We start from the raw sequence: 14,240 nt of genomic DNA, 5'->3' as shown, positions 1-14,240 counted from the left end.
ATGGAGGAAGGTGATCTGGTCTGATGTATGGAGGAAGGTGATCTGGTCTGATGTATGGAGGAAGGTGATCTGGTCTGATGTATGGAGGAAGGTGATCTGGTCTGATGTATGGAGGAAGGTGATCTGCTCTGATGTATGGAGGAAGGTGATCTGCTCTGATGTATGGAGGAAGGTGATCTGCTCTGATGTATGGAGGAAGGTGATCTGCTCTGATGTATGGAGGAAGGTGATCTGCTCTGATGTATGGAGGAAGGTGATCTGGTCTGATGTATGGAGGAAGGTGATCTGGTCTGATGTATGGAGGAAGGTGATCTGCTCTGATGTATGGAGGAAGGTGATCTGCTCTGATGTATGGAGGAAGGTGATCTGGTCTGATGTATGGAGGAAGGTGATCTGGTCTGATGTATGGAGGAAGGTGATCTGGTCTGATGTATGGAGGAAGGTGATCTGCTCTGATGTATGGAGGAGGGTGATCTGGTCTGATGTATGGTGGAAGGTGCTCTGCTATGATGTATGGAGGAAGGTGATCTGGTCTGATGTATGGAGGAAGGTGATCTGCTCTGATGTATGGAGGAAGGTGATCTGCTCTGATGTATGGAGGAAGGTGATCTGCTCTGATGTATGGAGGAAGGTGATCTGGTCTGATGTATGGAGGAAGGTGATCTGGTCTGATGTATGGAGGAAGGTGATCTGGTCTGATGTATGGAGGAAGGTGCTCTGGTCTGATGTACGGAGGAAGGTGATCTAGTTTGATGTATGGAGGAAGGTGATCTGGTCTGATGTATGGAGGAAGGTGATCTGCTCTGATGTATGGAGGAAGGTGATCTGGTCTGATGTATGGAGGAAGGTGATCTGGTCTGATGTATGGAGGAAGGTGATCTGCTATGATGTATGGAGGAAGGTGATCTGGTCTGATGTATGGAGGAAGGTGATCTGGTCTGATGTATGGAGGAAGGTGATCTGGTCTGATGTATGGAGGAAGGTGATCTGGTCTGATGTATGGAGGAAGGTGATCTGGTCTGATGTATGGAGGAAGGTGCTCTGGTCTGATGTATGGAGTAAGGTGATCTGGTCTGATGTATGGAGGAAGGTGATCTGCTCTGATGTATGGAGGAAGGTGATCTGCTCTGATGTATGGAGGAAGGTGATCTGGTCTGATGTATGGAGGAAGGTGATCTGCTCTGATGTATGGAGGAAGGTGATCTGGTCTGATGTATGGAGGAAGGTGATCTGGTCTGATGTATGGAGGAAGGTGATCTGCTCTGATGTATGGAGGAAGGTGATCTGGTCTGATGAGACTAAAATGTAACTTTTTGGAAATCAAAGAAAACACTATGTGTGGCGCAAACCCAACACATCACATCACCCAAAGAACATCATCCCCACTGTGAAACATGGTGGTGGCAGCATCATGCTGTGGGGATTTTTTTCAGCAGTCAGAACTGGGAAACTGGTCAGAGTTGAGGGAAAGATGGATGGTGCTAAATACAGGGATGTTCTTGAGCAAATCCCGTACCACTCTGTGCGTGATTTGAGGCTAGGACGGAGGTTCACCTTCTAGCAGGACAATGACCCCAAACACACTGCTAGAGCAACACTTGAGTGGTTTAAGGGGAAACATGTAAATGTGTTGGAATGGCCTAGTCAAAGCCCAGACCTCAATCCAATAGACTGAAAGATTGCTGTTCACAAGCGCAAACCATCCAACTTGAAGGAGCTGGAGCAGTTTTGTAAGGAGGAGAAATGGGCAAAAATCCCAGTGGTGAGATGTGGCAAGACTAGTAGACACCCAAAGCGACTTGGAGCTGTGATAGCCGCAAAAGGCGGCTCTACAAAGTATTGACTTTAGGGGGGTGAATAGTTTTGCACATTGACTTTTTCTGTTATTTTGTCCTATTTGTTGTTTGCTTCATAATAAAAAAAAACCAGAAAAGTAGAACCCCACTGCACTCAGCAGATGTCATGGTGTCCATATCTTGCACTGATGGCTTCTAACAAACTGGAAACAGTTGGATGCAAGATGAGTCTTTATGTTGAAAGCTGTACCTGGAGAGGAAAATTTAAGGCAAATAAGGTTTTTTTATTAAGATTCTTATCCCCATGGGGCTTCAAAGATGGGGTTTTTTTGTGGGCCATTGCCGTGCATTTTGCAGCCCACTGAAAAGGAATCGGATGTGAAAAATGGGTGAACGTTGTATGAATATTGGGTGAAAATATTCAGAAATAGACCCCGAAATGTGTAAAGTGTATTAGAGACAGTATAATTATATGGAAATTGAACCAAAACACATACGACACAAATAATTTTTACTATTATTTTTTATAATAATAATAGTTAAAAAAAAAATAATAATAATAACATTATTAAAAAATAAATAAATAAAAATAATTATATGTATCATGGAACATAGATATATGGTGTACTGCAGATGCAGTTTTGCACTGGGGCATGATGACAAAGCTGTAATATGCACTAGCCTTTTATATATATTTTTTTATATAATCATTACAATTATTTTTACTATTAATATTTTTTATAATAACAGTTTAAAAAAAGAAATAATACAAAAATTATAATTACATAAAAAAAAAACAATTAAACAAGAAAAAAATATATATGGATATGTATCATAGAACATAGATACATGGTGTACTGAAGATGTGGTTTTGCACTGGGGTTTCATGATTACAAAGCTGTAATATGCACTATCCTTTTTTATATAAATTTTTATAATTATTACAATTATTTTTTACTATTAATATTTTTTTTAAAATAACAGTTTTAAAAAAAATTAAATAATACGAAAAAATTATAATTAAATAAAAAAGCAATTAAACAAATAAAAATAAATATATAGATGTGTATTATAGAACATAGGTATTTGGTGTACTGCAGATGCGGTTTTGCACTGGGGTTTCATGATTACAAAGCTGTAATATGCACTAGCCTTTTTTTAAATATATTTTTATGGGAATTATTAATACTATTTTAGAAGTTTTAAAGATACTTGTAACAATATATATATATATATATATATATATATATATATATATATATATATATATATATATTCGTACCTAGAAAGTCCCATATGTTTTGGTGAAATTTTCATGTAGGTAATGGTCTAAGGATGATGGTGCACCCCCCAAACGGGTGCTCTTTTGAAATCTACATATGCTCAAGATCAAGGGCACGGCTATTAGTCCCTCCCTTCATGCCAGGGTGCTAGATATAATCCTGGACTCTGACCTCTCCTTTGGGCCCCACATCCTATCACTGTCCAGATCTTGCTGCCTCCGTAACATTTCCAAAATTCAGCCCTCTTAAACCAACAGCACAAAAGCTACTAATTCACTCCCTGGTCATCTCTCTCCTTGACTATTCCAACTGTCATTGGCCAACCTCTACAAAGGCTATGGGCCTTTCATTCTATCATGAATGCTGCTGCCGGACTCCTCTTCGCCAACCGCTCAGCGTCTTCTATCCCTCTCTGGCAATCCCTCCACTGGCCTCCATTCAGTGTCTGCTACCCCTCTCTGCCAGCCCCCCCCCCAGGCCTTCATTCAATGTCCACCATCCCCCTCTGCCAACCCTCCCACTGGCTTCTGCTTAGTGTCCACCTCCCCTCTCTGCCAACCCATCCCATGGCCTCTGCTCAGTGTCCACCACTTCTCTCTGCCAACCCCTCTCCTGGACTCTGCTCAGTGTCCACCACCCCTCTCTGCCAACCCCTCCCATGGCCTCTGCTCAGTGTCCACCATCCCACTCTGCCAACCCCTCCACTGGCCTCCGCTCAGTGTCCACCATCCCTCTTTGCCACCCCTTCAACTGGCTTCCATTTTGGGTGTCTACCATCCCTCTCTGCCAATCCTTCCACTGGCTTCTGCTCAGTGTCCACCACCCCTCTCTGCCAACCCCTCCCATGGCCTCTGCTCAGTGTCCACCACCTGTCTCTGCCAACCCCTCCCCTGAACTCTGCTCAGTGTCCACCATCCCACTCTGCCAACCCCTCCACTGGCCTCCGTTCAATGTCTTCCACCTCTATCTGCCAACCCCTCCACTGGCTTACATTCACCCACCCAATGAATACAATTTAGAATACCAAAAACCTACAAAGCCATCCACGACTCTGCTACCTCACCAATTTCATCTCAAGATATCGCCCAAACTGTCCTCCCCGCTCCTCCCAAGATCTCCTTTTTTCTAGCTCCCCCTCGTTACCTCCTCCCATGCTTGTCTCCAGGACTTCTCCACCTGTCTCTGCCAACCCCTCCCCTGAACTCTGCTCAGTGCCCACCATCCCACTCTGCCAACCCCTCCACTGGTCTCCGCTCAGTGTCCACCATCCCTCTTTGCCACCCCTTCAACTGGCTTCCATTTTGGGTGTCTACCATCCCTCTCTGCCAATCCTTCCACTAGCTTCTGCTTAGTGTACACCATCCCTCTCTGCCAACCCCTCCCATGGCCTCTGCTCAGTGTCCACCACTTCTCTCTGCCAACCCCTCTCCTGGACTCTGCTCAGTGTGCACCACCCCTCTCTGCCAACCCCTCCCATGGCCTCTGCTCAGTGTCCACCATCCCACTCTGCCAACCCCTCCACTGGCTTTCGCTCAGTGTCCACCATCCCTCTTTGCCACCCCTTCAACTGGCTTCCATTTTGGGTGTCTACCATCCCTCTCTGCCAATCCTTCCACTGGCTTCTGCTCAGTGTCCACCACCCCTCTCTGCCAACCCCTCCCATGGCCTCTGCTCAGTGTCCACCACCCCTCTCTGCCAACCCCTCCCATGGCCTCTGCTCAGTGTCCACCATCCCACTCTGCCAACCCCTCCACTGGCCTCCGCTCAATGTCTTCCACCTCTATCTGCCAACCCCTCCACTGGCTTACATTCACCCACCCAATGAATACAATTTAGAATACCAAAAACCTACAAAGCCATCCACGACTCTGCTACCTCACCAATCTCATCTCAAGATATCACCCAAACTGTCCTCCCCTCTCCTCCCAAGATCTCCTTTTTTCTAGCTCCCCCCTCGTTACCTCCTCCCATGCTTGTCTCCAGGACTTCTCCATAGCCTCTCCTTTTCTCTAGAACTCCTTACCCCAACCTATCCGGCTATCTCCTAATCTGTCCACCTTTTAAGAGATCTTTAAACTCATCTCTTCAGGAAAAAGCCCCCCACCTAACAACTGAAATTGACTTTCTTCATTAACGCAGGAACGCCTTTTGTTACACTTGCCCAACCTTTTAGGTTGTAAACTCTCAGAAGAAGGACCCTCCTAACCCTCTTTTATTGAATTGTATTGTTTTGTACTGTCTCCCTTCATTATGTAAAACTGTTGGCACTGTATAAATCCTGAATAATAATAGTAATATCGTAAAATAGAGTATAGATATAATATGAGAGGAAATCACTGATTGTTCTTCTACATACAACGTTCTCTGAGTGGTGAATTAACTCTTCTTTATCTGGTCTTCTCTCAGGTGCTGGGACCTCAGTGCAGGGAATTTAAAATGGATCATACAAGGTCCCATCTTGGCTGCTACAGTGGTGAGTGATCTGTGATGGAGCGAGGTCTTAAAGCAGGACTACCATCAGATATTTTATCTAATGCTTAGTACATGCAAGCTCAGTATTGTCTCCAAGTGATGCTTCCAAGTAGACATGTGCAGAACGAAAAAAAATTGTTGCATTTCGATTCGATATCCAGCCAATATTCTATACCTTTATTTTCTATTCTATCCCTTTATTTTCTATTATGTTTTATTCTGTTTATTTCGTATTTCGGTCCTTTTTTTACTTTATTATATTCTATTATTTTATGTTCTATTCTTTTCCGTTCTATTTGAAATTCAAATTTCAGAAGATTGATATAGTTTATTTTATGCTATTCCTTTATTCTCTATTCTACTTTATTCTCTTCTTTTATTTTTTTATTCTATTGTGTTCTTTTTCACTCCATTCTCTTCTATTCTTTTCTATTCTATCCCTTTATTTTCTATTATATTTTATTCTATTCATTTATTTAGTCTTTTGGTCTGTTTTACTCTATTATAGTCTATTCTTTGATGTCAAATTCTATTATTTTCTATTCTATTCCTTTATTTTCTCTTCTACTTTATTCTGTTCTTTTCTGTTATTTTCTATTAGATTTTATTCTATTCATTTATTTAGTATTTTGGTCCGTTTTACTCTATTATATTCCACTCTTTTATGTCCGATTCTATTATTTCCTATTCTACTTTATTCTCTTCTGAAATTTGAGTTTGATTTGAAAACTATCCGAATTCAGTTCTGAAAACTATCCGAAATTCATCTGAAATTTGTGTTTCATTATTTCAGATTCGTTTTAAATTCCTACTATTTGTAATTCATAAACTTAGGTACATCCAAATTCCCAAATAACGGAAAATTTGTCCGAATTTTGAAAACGAACCGCACGTTTGTGTGTATTTTTTTTTTTTTTTAGTAGACACCCTAGATAATAAAATGGTGGTCGTTGCAATATTTTATGTCACACTGCGCAGCAGTCTTTCAAATGCAATTTATTTATTTTTTTAAATTACTTTAATGAACTAAAAAAAAAAAAAAAAAACAGTAAAGTTAGTCCATTTTTTTTTTTTTTTTGTATAATGTGAAAGATTTTACGTTGCGAGAATCGTGATCTTTTTATTCTAAGCAAAAAAATTGTGATTCTAATTTTTGTCAGAATCGTGCAGCTCTAAGCCCCTGTACACATGGTCAGAGATTCCGACGGAATGTGTCCTATCGGACCGGTTTGTCGGATAATCCGACTGTGTGTGGTATGCATCGGACTGTTTCCGTCGGAATATCCGTCGGACCCAATTTTCCAACTTGTTGGAAATATTTTCTGACAAACTGGTCCGATAGGACATAGTCCGATCATGTGTAGAGAATTTTGATCGGACAAAGTGCCACGCATGCTCAGATCAAATTCCTACATCAAAGCTATTGGCTACTAGCCTGAATGTAGTCCCATCGTAACGAAATTACGTCATCACGTTCTGAATGATCGGATTTTTCGACAACTTTGTCCGACCGTGTGTATGCAACAGTTTCGGACAAGATCCGAAGGACAAAATCCAACGGATCTGGTTGTCGAAATCTCCGACCGTGTGTACAGGGGCTTATATATCTGATCTTCAATCAGAGAGAGGATGTCTTAAAGCATGCAGCTTCTGCTATGTCCTGAGAATACTGTGACATCGTCTTGTTTTGTTTTGTAAAACAAATATTTTATGCTAATTAAGGACTTGTGCTCCTTTAAAAGCATTCCCACTGACCCCAATGTACCAAAGGAGTAGAGCGTGTTCACTCTATAAGTAAGTTTCACTTTGCAGAGAATTAAAGTGAAACCTCAAAATAGTGAGTGATTTTTGTTAAAGCCGTTGTTGGTAAGATGGTGGTGTACACACAACGTGTTTCAGAGGATGTGAGTTCCCCCCTTTTTTTCAGGGTTTGGTAGAAGTCTTGTTCTAGGCTTGGAACCCAATGCCGGTGGAGGCCGGCGTAGGAATCTTAGTGGAGCGCCATGTCCCGTTCCAGCTACATTCGGAATGAAACCAGAAATTTCCGTGCATTATTGTTCTGTTGTAGTACGATCTGTATTTTTTTACTAGGACCTTTATAGAACATTTTAATTGGGGAAAAAAAAAAAAAGTTTACTGCAGACACCGGAAAACATTTCATCCTCTGAGATGATATTTTTCTCCTCGGCATATACAGGAGCAGCTGAAGCAGAATTGATTGGTGTTCTTGTACATGGCGGTCGTCTTATGCCGGGGGCGGTAAATTAAGCATCAAGTCATCTTTAGACTTCCTGACCTTCAATTGACCAATGATAAAATTGGATTGGAAGAGTTTTTTCTGCCTTCTAAGTGGAAATTTAGCATCCAATTCTGTGTAGAGCATTCCTTTGATTGATCTGAACTTAAATAATGCTGAGCGCAATGTTCAGTAGGAATTCTTGGACATTGTGTCCTCTAACCAATGTTTCCCCGTATACTATATTTGAGATTTAATATCTGTCCCGGATATGATTTGGGTTAAATGAGAGTTCTTTGACCATGAGTGGAAGCTTTAACACAATAACAACATTTTATTGGTGAGTAGTTGAAACTCTATCTAATACGCAACCATCTATCTATAGTCTACACCAAAGGAAGAAAATATTAGGTTATGTCAGAATGTTTATACTGAAATATTAAAAATGTATTGTAATTGTGAAAATCTTTGATTTGTGAGATTTACAATTTTCTACCAATACAAACAAGAAATTGAAGTTTCTTTATCCGTGCTATTTTGAAGACGAGTGATACAAATGATATTGCTTAAAAATATATACTTATTAACTAAAATACAGTGCAAAATAATATCGGGTATATTTTTGTGATAAAACAAATAAATGGATATACAGTACTTCTACTAATCAGAGATAGATGATGATAAAAGATACTATTATTCACATTTCTATTATTCAAGTTCTTGTTACAAAATATCACATTTCAATACTTAAACGATACTTGTATAGTTAAAGGGGTTGTAAAGGTTCGTTTTTTTATTTTCTACATAGGTTCCTTTAAGCTAGTGCATTGTTGGTTCACTTAGCTTTTCCTTCGATTTCCCTTCTAAATGTTTTTTTTCTTTGTCTGAATATCTCACTTCCTGTTTCTCCTCAGTAAGCTTCTCACCATCATCCGAGCTGGTGGTTAGTCAGCCAGAACAGCTTACTGAGGAGGAACAGGAAGTGAGAAATTCAGACAAAGAAAACAAAGAAAAAAAAACATTTAGAAGGGAAATCGAAGGAAAAGGTAAGTGAACCAACAATGCACTAGCTTAAAGGAACCTATTTAGAAAATAAAAAACGAACCTTTACAACCCCTTTAAGACTTGGAACTTGTGAATAGCTTCTGGGGCTTTACGGGCTTATGTAAACACTCTGTTATCTTTAAACCATATGATGTGATCTCTCTCAAACAAACAGATACCCTAACAAAATGTCATATTGTGCACAACTTGATTTGGTTAAAAAAAAAATCGCAATAAGCGATTATTGATTGGTTTGCGCAAAAGTTATAGCGTTTACAAAATAGGGGATAGTTTTATGGCATTTTTATTAATACATTTTCTTTTTTACTAGTAATGGCGGCGATCAGCGATTTTTATTGTAACTGCGACATTATGGCGGACAACATCGGACATTTTTGACACATTTTTGGGACCATTGTCATTTATACAGCAATCACTGCTATACAAATGCACCGATTCCTGCGTAAATGACACTGGCAGTGAAAGGGTTAACCAGTGGGTGGCAGTGTAGGGGTTGAGTGTGTCCTAGGGGCGTGTTACTAACTGTGGGGGGGGCGTGGCTTTTGTGTTAGTGAACACTGATTTCTGCTCCAATCACATGGAGCAGAGAGCAGCGTCACTTGTTGCTAGGCAGAATGGGGAGATGATGTTTACAACGGCATCTCCCTGTTCAGCCTCCCCGTGAGACGATCGCGGGTATCCCCGCGGCGATCGAGTCTGCAGGACCCGCAAACCGGACTCACGGGAGTACCTGACCGGCCGGCGGCGGCGCGCACGCGATGGCAGGGCGGCATATAAAAATGAACATACCTGTACGCCAATATGCCTGCCCGTGCCATTCTGCCGACGTACATCGGCGTGCGCCGGTCGGGAACCGATTAAGAGGTCCTGTCATGCTTTTTTTCTGTTACAAGGGATGTTTACATTCCTTTGTTTAAAAAATAAAAGTGACACAATTTTTTTTTTTTTTTTTTAAGGGCCGGTTCACACAGCGAGGCGATGCGAGGCGACACGGCTCGCCTCGCCTCGCTCCCGCAAGTCGCCCCCGTTCTGTACAATGGAACCGTTCTGAGAGGAGCGACTCGAGTCGCTCCGACTCAGAAAAAAGGTTCCTGTACTACTTCGGGGCGACTTCGGGGGCGACTTGCATTGACTTCTATACAGAAGTCCTCTGCAAGTCGCCGCTGAGGTCCCCGCAGGTCGCGGCGAGGCAAGTCGGAGACGCCTCGCCGCGCCTCGCTGTGTGAACCGGCCCTAAAGAACAGTGTCAAAAATAAAAAATAAAGGTAAAATAAATAAGAAAAAAAAAGATTTTTTTAAACGCACCCCATCCCGCCGAGCTCGCGCACAGAAGCGAACGCATACGTGAATAGCGCCCACATATGAAAATTGTGTTCAAACTACACATGTGAGGTATCGCCGCGATCGGTGGCGCGAGAGCAATAATTCTAGCCCTGGACCTCCTCTGTAACTGAAAACATGCCACCTGTAGAATTTTTTAAACGTCGTCTGTGGAGATTTTTTTTTAAGGGTAAAAGTTTGTCGCCGTTCCACGAGCCGGGGCGCAATTTTGAAGCGCGACATGTTGGGTATCATCATCTTTCACATTATGCAAAGAAACTGAGCTAACTTTACTTTTTTTTTATTTTCTTATTTTTTTGTATGCATGAAACAGTTTTTTTTTTCTTTACAATAAAAACACGTTTGAAAAATTGCTGCGCAAATACCGTGCAAGATAAAAAGTTGCAACGACCTCCATTTTATTCTTTAGGGTCTCTGCTAAATAAAACATGTTGGGGGGTTTTGAAGTAATTTTCTAGCAAGAAAAAATTATGATTTTTACATGTAGGAGAGAAATGTCAGAATTGGCCTGGTAAAAAAAAAAAAAAAAAAAAAATGGGCTAACGTTAATAAAAAAATAAATGTATTTTTTCCAAAAATAAAACAAGTGCGCTTGTAAGACCGCTGCGCAAATACGGGTGTGACGAAAAGTGTTGCAACGACCGCCATTTTATTCTCCAGGGTGTTAGAATTTTTTTTTTTTTTTTTTTTATGTTTGGGGGTTCTAATTAATTTTCTAGCAAAAAAAAAAAATGTTTTTAACTTGTAAACAACAACTCTCAAAAAGAGGCTCGGTCCTTAAGTGGTTAGCAATGTTTTTTTTTGTATCTCTGTGTATAAATCTTTTCATTTGTTCTCACCATGTTTGATTAAAACTTTTTTTTTTTTTTTTTCTTCACTTCCAGGCGAACTTTTTTCTTTTTATTAATATTGTTAGAGTATTAGCAACCAAACTCAGAGAGACCAACGCGGGGCGATGTGACACGCGACAACAGTACAGGTGAGTGTGGCGGCCGGCGTTCTCTACCGTTGCGCGGCGCACTGATTCGGAGGATACGGATCACTCCACTTTTTTTTTTTTATATAACTTTTTTTTTTTTTTTAATCATTTTTTTCTTTTTTCTTGCTCTTTTATGTATCTTTTCCAGGAAGCTGCTGAAATCGACGTTGGTGTTGATGCCTCTGTTTGGTGTTCACTATATCGTCTTCATATCTCTACCGTACACGGAAGTGACGGGGGTGGTGTGGCTCGTACAAATGCACTATGAAATGTTGTTCAACTCTTTCCAGGTATTTGCGCTTTTCCCTGAGACTGTTTTATTTCTTCACGTTCCCATACTGAATGTCCAATGATGGAGGAGGGGGGGAGGGGGACCATTCTCATACCTGTTGTTCATGTGATAAAAAAAAAAAACAGGGACAGCATATCCCTGCTAGGCATGTTCGCTTGGACAGTATTACCGCTACGGGAGAGGGACGGAGATCGCCCCCCAAACTAAGAAGTCTATATGGGTTCAAACCAGGAGGAGCGCCCCCTTCTGGTTCATATATGCATCTGGGTGTATTTATGAAAAATGCGCAGAGCTCTTCGCCCTGTGAAATCATATGTATGTTTGTTCTGTGTAAATAGGAAAATACTGCATTGTGGTCACTAGATGGCGCCGACGATCAAAAGCAATCACTACTTATTTACTGTGGTCATCGGCGCCATCTAATGGCCATAATGTGGAATTTCTCTTTTAAAGCGGAAGTAAACCCAATCCATAAAACGGTTACCTTTCCTGACACGTGCCGGAAAACTTAACACTCCCGTTGGTTGGGCTCTCAACCCAACTGTCAAGCCATCCAGTGGCCCGGTGTCATAACTGATCATATGGGCAGCATCGTGGCAGCTGTAGATTAAACAGAGGCCAAGATGGCGGCTTCCTTGGCTGAAAACGATGGGGGTGGGGTCTACTTCCAAACTCTAGACCAGTGATGGCGAACCTCGGCACCCCCAGATGTTTTGGAACTACATTTCCCATGATGCTCCACTACACTGCAGAGTGCATGAGCCTCATGGGAAATGTAGTTCCAAAGCATCTGGGGGGGCTGAGATTCGCCATCACTGCTCTAGACTAACCGGTCTATTCTGTATGAAGCATTACATTCGATCTGGAGAGAAAATAGCCTCATAACATTAGTTTTTTGTTTTTTTGTTTTTTTTGCCTCTGTTGCATAGGACAAATACACGCAGCTCCACAGGAAAAAATAACTTTTTTTGTTTTTTTGGGGGCTTTTCTTTGGTTTATAAATACATCCTATAGACTTCAGAATACATTAGCAGGCAGTACAGATTCCTCCATCCAAGCTGCTTAGAGTAGATGGAGGAATATATTGGAATATATGATTTTTTTTGTCTATATTTTAGCTTATATACTTTATAGTTTCATAAAATACTTGGGCTTTGAAGAATAAGAGCTTCTTCTTAAACACGCAAAACACAACGTACAGTACATATATTACCTTGTATGATAAAGAATTCTTTGTATGGAAAATGCTCCGTGCCTCATTGTTCTCCTTTTTTTAGGTATAATTCATACATAGAGCTCTGAAGGATAAGAGCCGCTCTCTGAACATGTAATAGCAATTAGTGATGGCCGAACGATTCGCCCGGCGGTCGTTTCGCGGCGAATTTCGGTCGTTCGCGGTCCGCTCGTTCGCTCGCCTTTTTCCGTCGTTCGCCCCGGCGGACTTACGTGTTTAATGTGTAAAAGAACTTTGACCTATGATGACACATCCATCATGGGGTACAGGACAGCCAATTGAGACATGACAGCACATGGACACTTGGACATTCCCCCTAACCTATAAATACACCCGGTCCGGTGGCCATTTTACATTCTTTCTTCTGTCACTATAGGGAAAGGTTGCTGTGTGGAGTAGGGAGAGATAAATCGCTAGCTATTTGGTACACAAAAGTTCTTTTCAGGACTTGTATAGGTGTTAGGTGTTTATAGGTTTGCTGTGCTACTGATTCTTGCAGCAGCCTGAGTGTCTTTTGTCAGTTTAGAGAAAGGGAAAGGAAGGTGTGTGCTACAGGGACAGCCAGATTAGTCTTTCATCATCATCATCATCATCATTAGCTGTTACTATCAGGTCCACAAAAGAGCTGTTCCAGTAACCACTAATCGTTCCAGTCTACTCTTTTTTGCCACTTTGTATAGGGACAGGAAGGAAGCAGTGTTGTCAGGCAGTGAGGGTCAGTTTAAAGACTTGCTGTTACTATTAGTTCCACAAAGGTTCTTTTCAGGACTGGTATCAGTGGTACGGTAATAGGCTTGTACACGTATAATATTCTTTCTTCCAAATATAGAAAGAATATTATACTTGACTGCTGCCCTTCTGCTGCAGTCTGCTAATCATTCACAACTCACTTGTTCCACAAAGCTCTTTATCAGGACTGGTAACTTGGTCTGTCTAGGGTGCTACAGTACATAGGGTTGAGTGCAGTACAGTCTGCTGTTCTGTAAGGACCGCTATCGGTCCACAATAGATAGGGTTGAGGTGCACCACTGCTGACCGCTGCCCTATACTGCAGCAGTCCTTCATTGGTATAGGGACTGAAGTACAGTCTGCTAATCACTAACACACAACCTGCTTGGTCCACAAAAGTTCCTATAAGGACTGGTAACTTGGTCTAGGGTGCTACAGTACATAGGGTTGAGTGCGGTACAGTCTGCTGTTCTGTAAGGACCTCTATCGGTCCACAATAGATAGGGTTGAGGTGCACCACTGCTGACCGCTGCCCTATACTGCAGCAGTCCTTCATTGGTATAGGGACTGACGTACAGTCTGCTAATCACTAACACACAACCTGCTTGGTCCACAAAAGTTCTTATAAGGACTGGTAACTTGGTCTAGGGTGCTACAGTACATAGGGTTGAGTGCGGTACAGTCTGCTGTTTTGTAAGGACCGCTATCGGTCCACAATAGATAGGGTTGAGGTGCACTACTGCTGACTGCTGCCCTATACTGCAGCAGTCCTTCATTGGTATAGGGACTAGGAGTTTTGTCACAGGGTGATTT

The 14,240-nt window shown here is 41.7% G+C and overlaps 1 protein-coding gene across 1 annotated transcript in view; it reads left to right on the top strand.

The window, feature by feature from the left end:
• PTH1R (parathyroid hormone 1 receptor) overlaps positions 1-14,240 on the top strand; it is a 489,474-nt gene that overhangs the window by 440,613 nt on the left and 34,621 nt on the right. Inside the window, exons 9-11 of the mRNA XM_077493522.1 lie at positions 5,486-5,552; positions 11,078-11,172; positions 11,321-11,462. Of these exons, the coding sequence (XP_077349648.1) occupies positions 5,486-5,552; positions 11,078-11,172; positions 11,321-11,462 (304 nt within the window). The remainder of the gene's footprint in view (positions 1-5,485; positions 5,553-11,077; positions 11,173-11,320; positions 11,463-14,240) is intronic.

The sequence above is a fragment of the Lithobates pipiens genome, unplaced genomic scaffold, assembly GCF_037356315.1.
Source record: "Lithobates pipiens isolate NorthernLeopardFrog02 unplaced genomic scaffold, aLitPip1_a1.2 Scaffold_19, whole genome shotgun sequence".
Lineage (NCBI taxonomy): Eukaryota > Metazoa > Chordata > Amphibia > Anura > Ranidae > Lithobates > Lithobates pipiens.
This window is presented reverse-complemented; position numbering and strand designations above follow the sequence as displayed.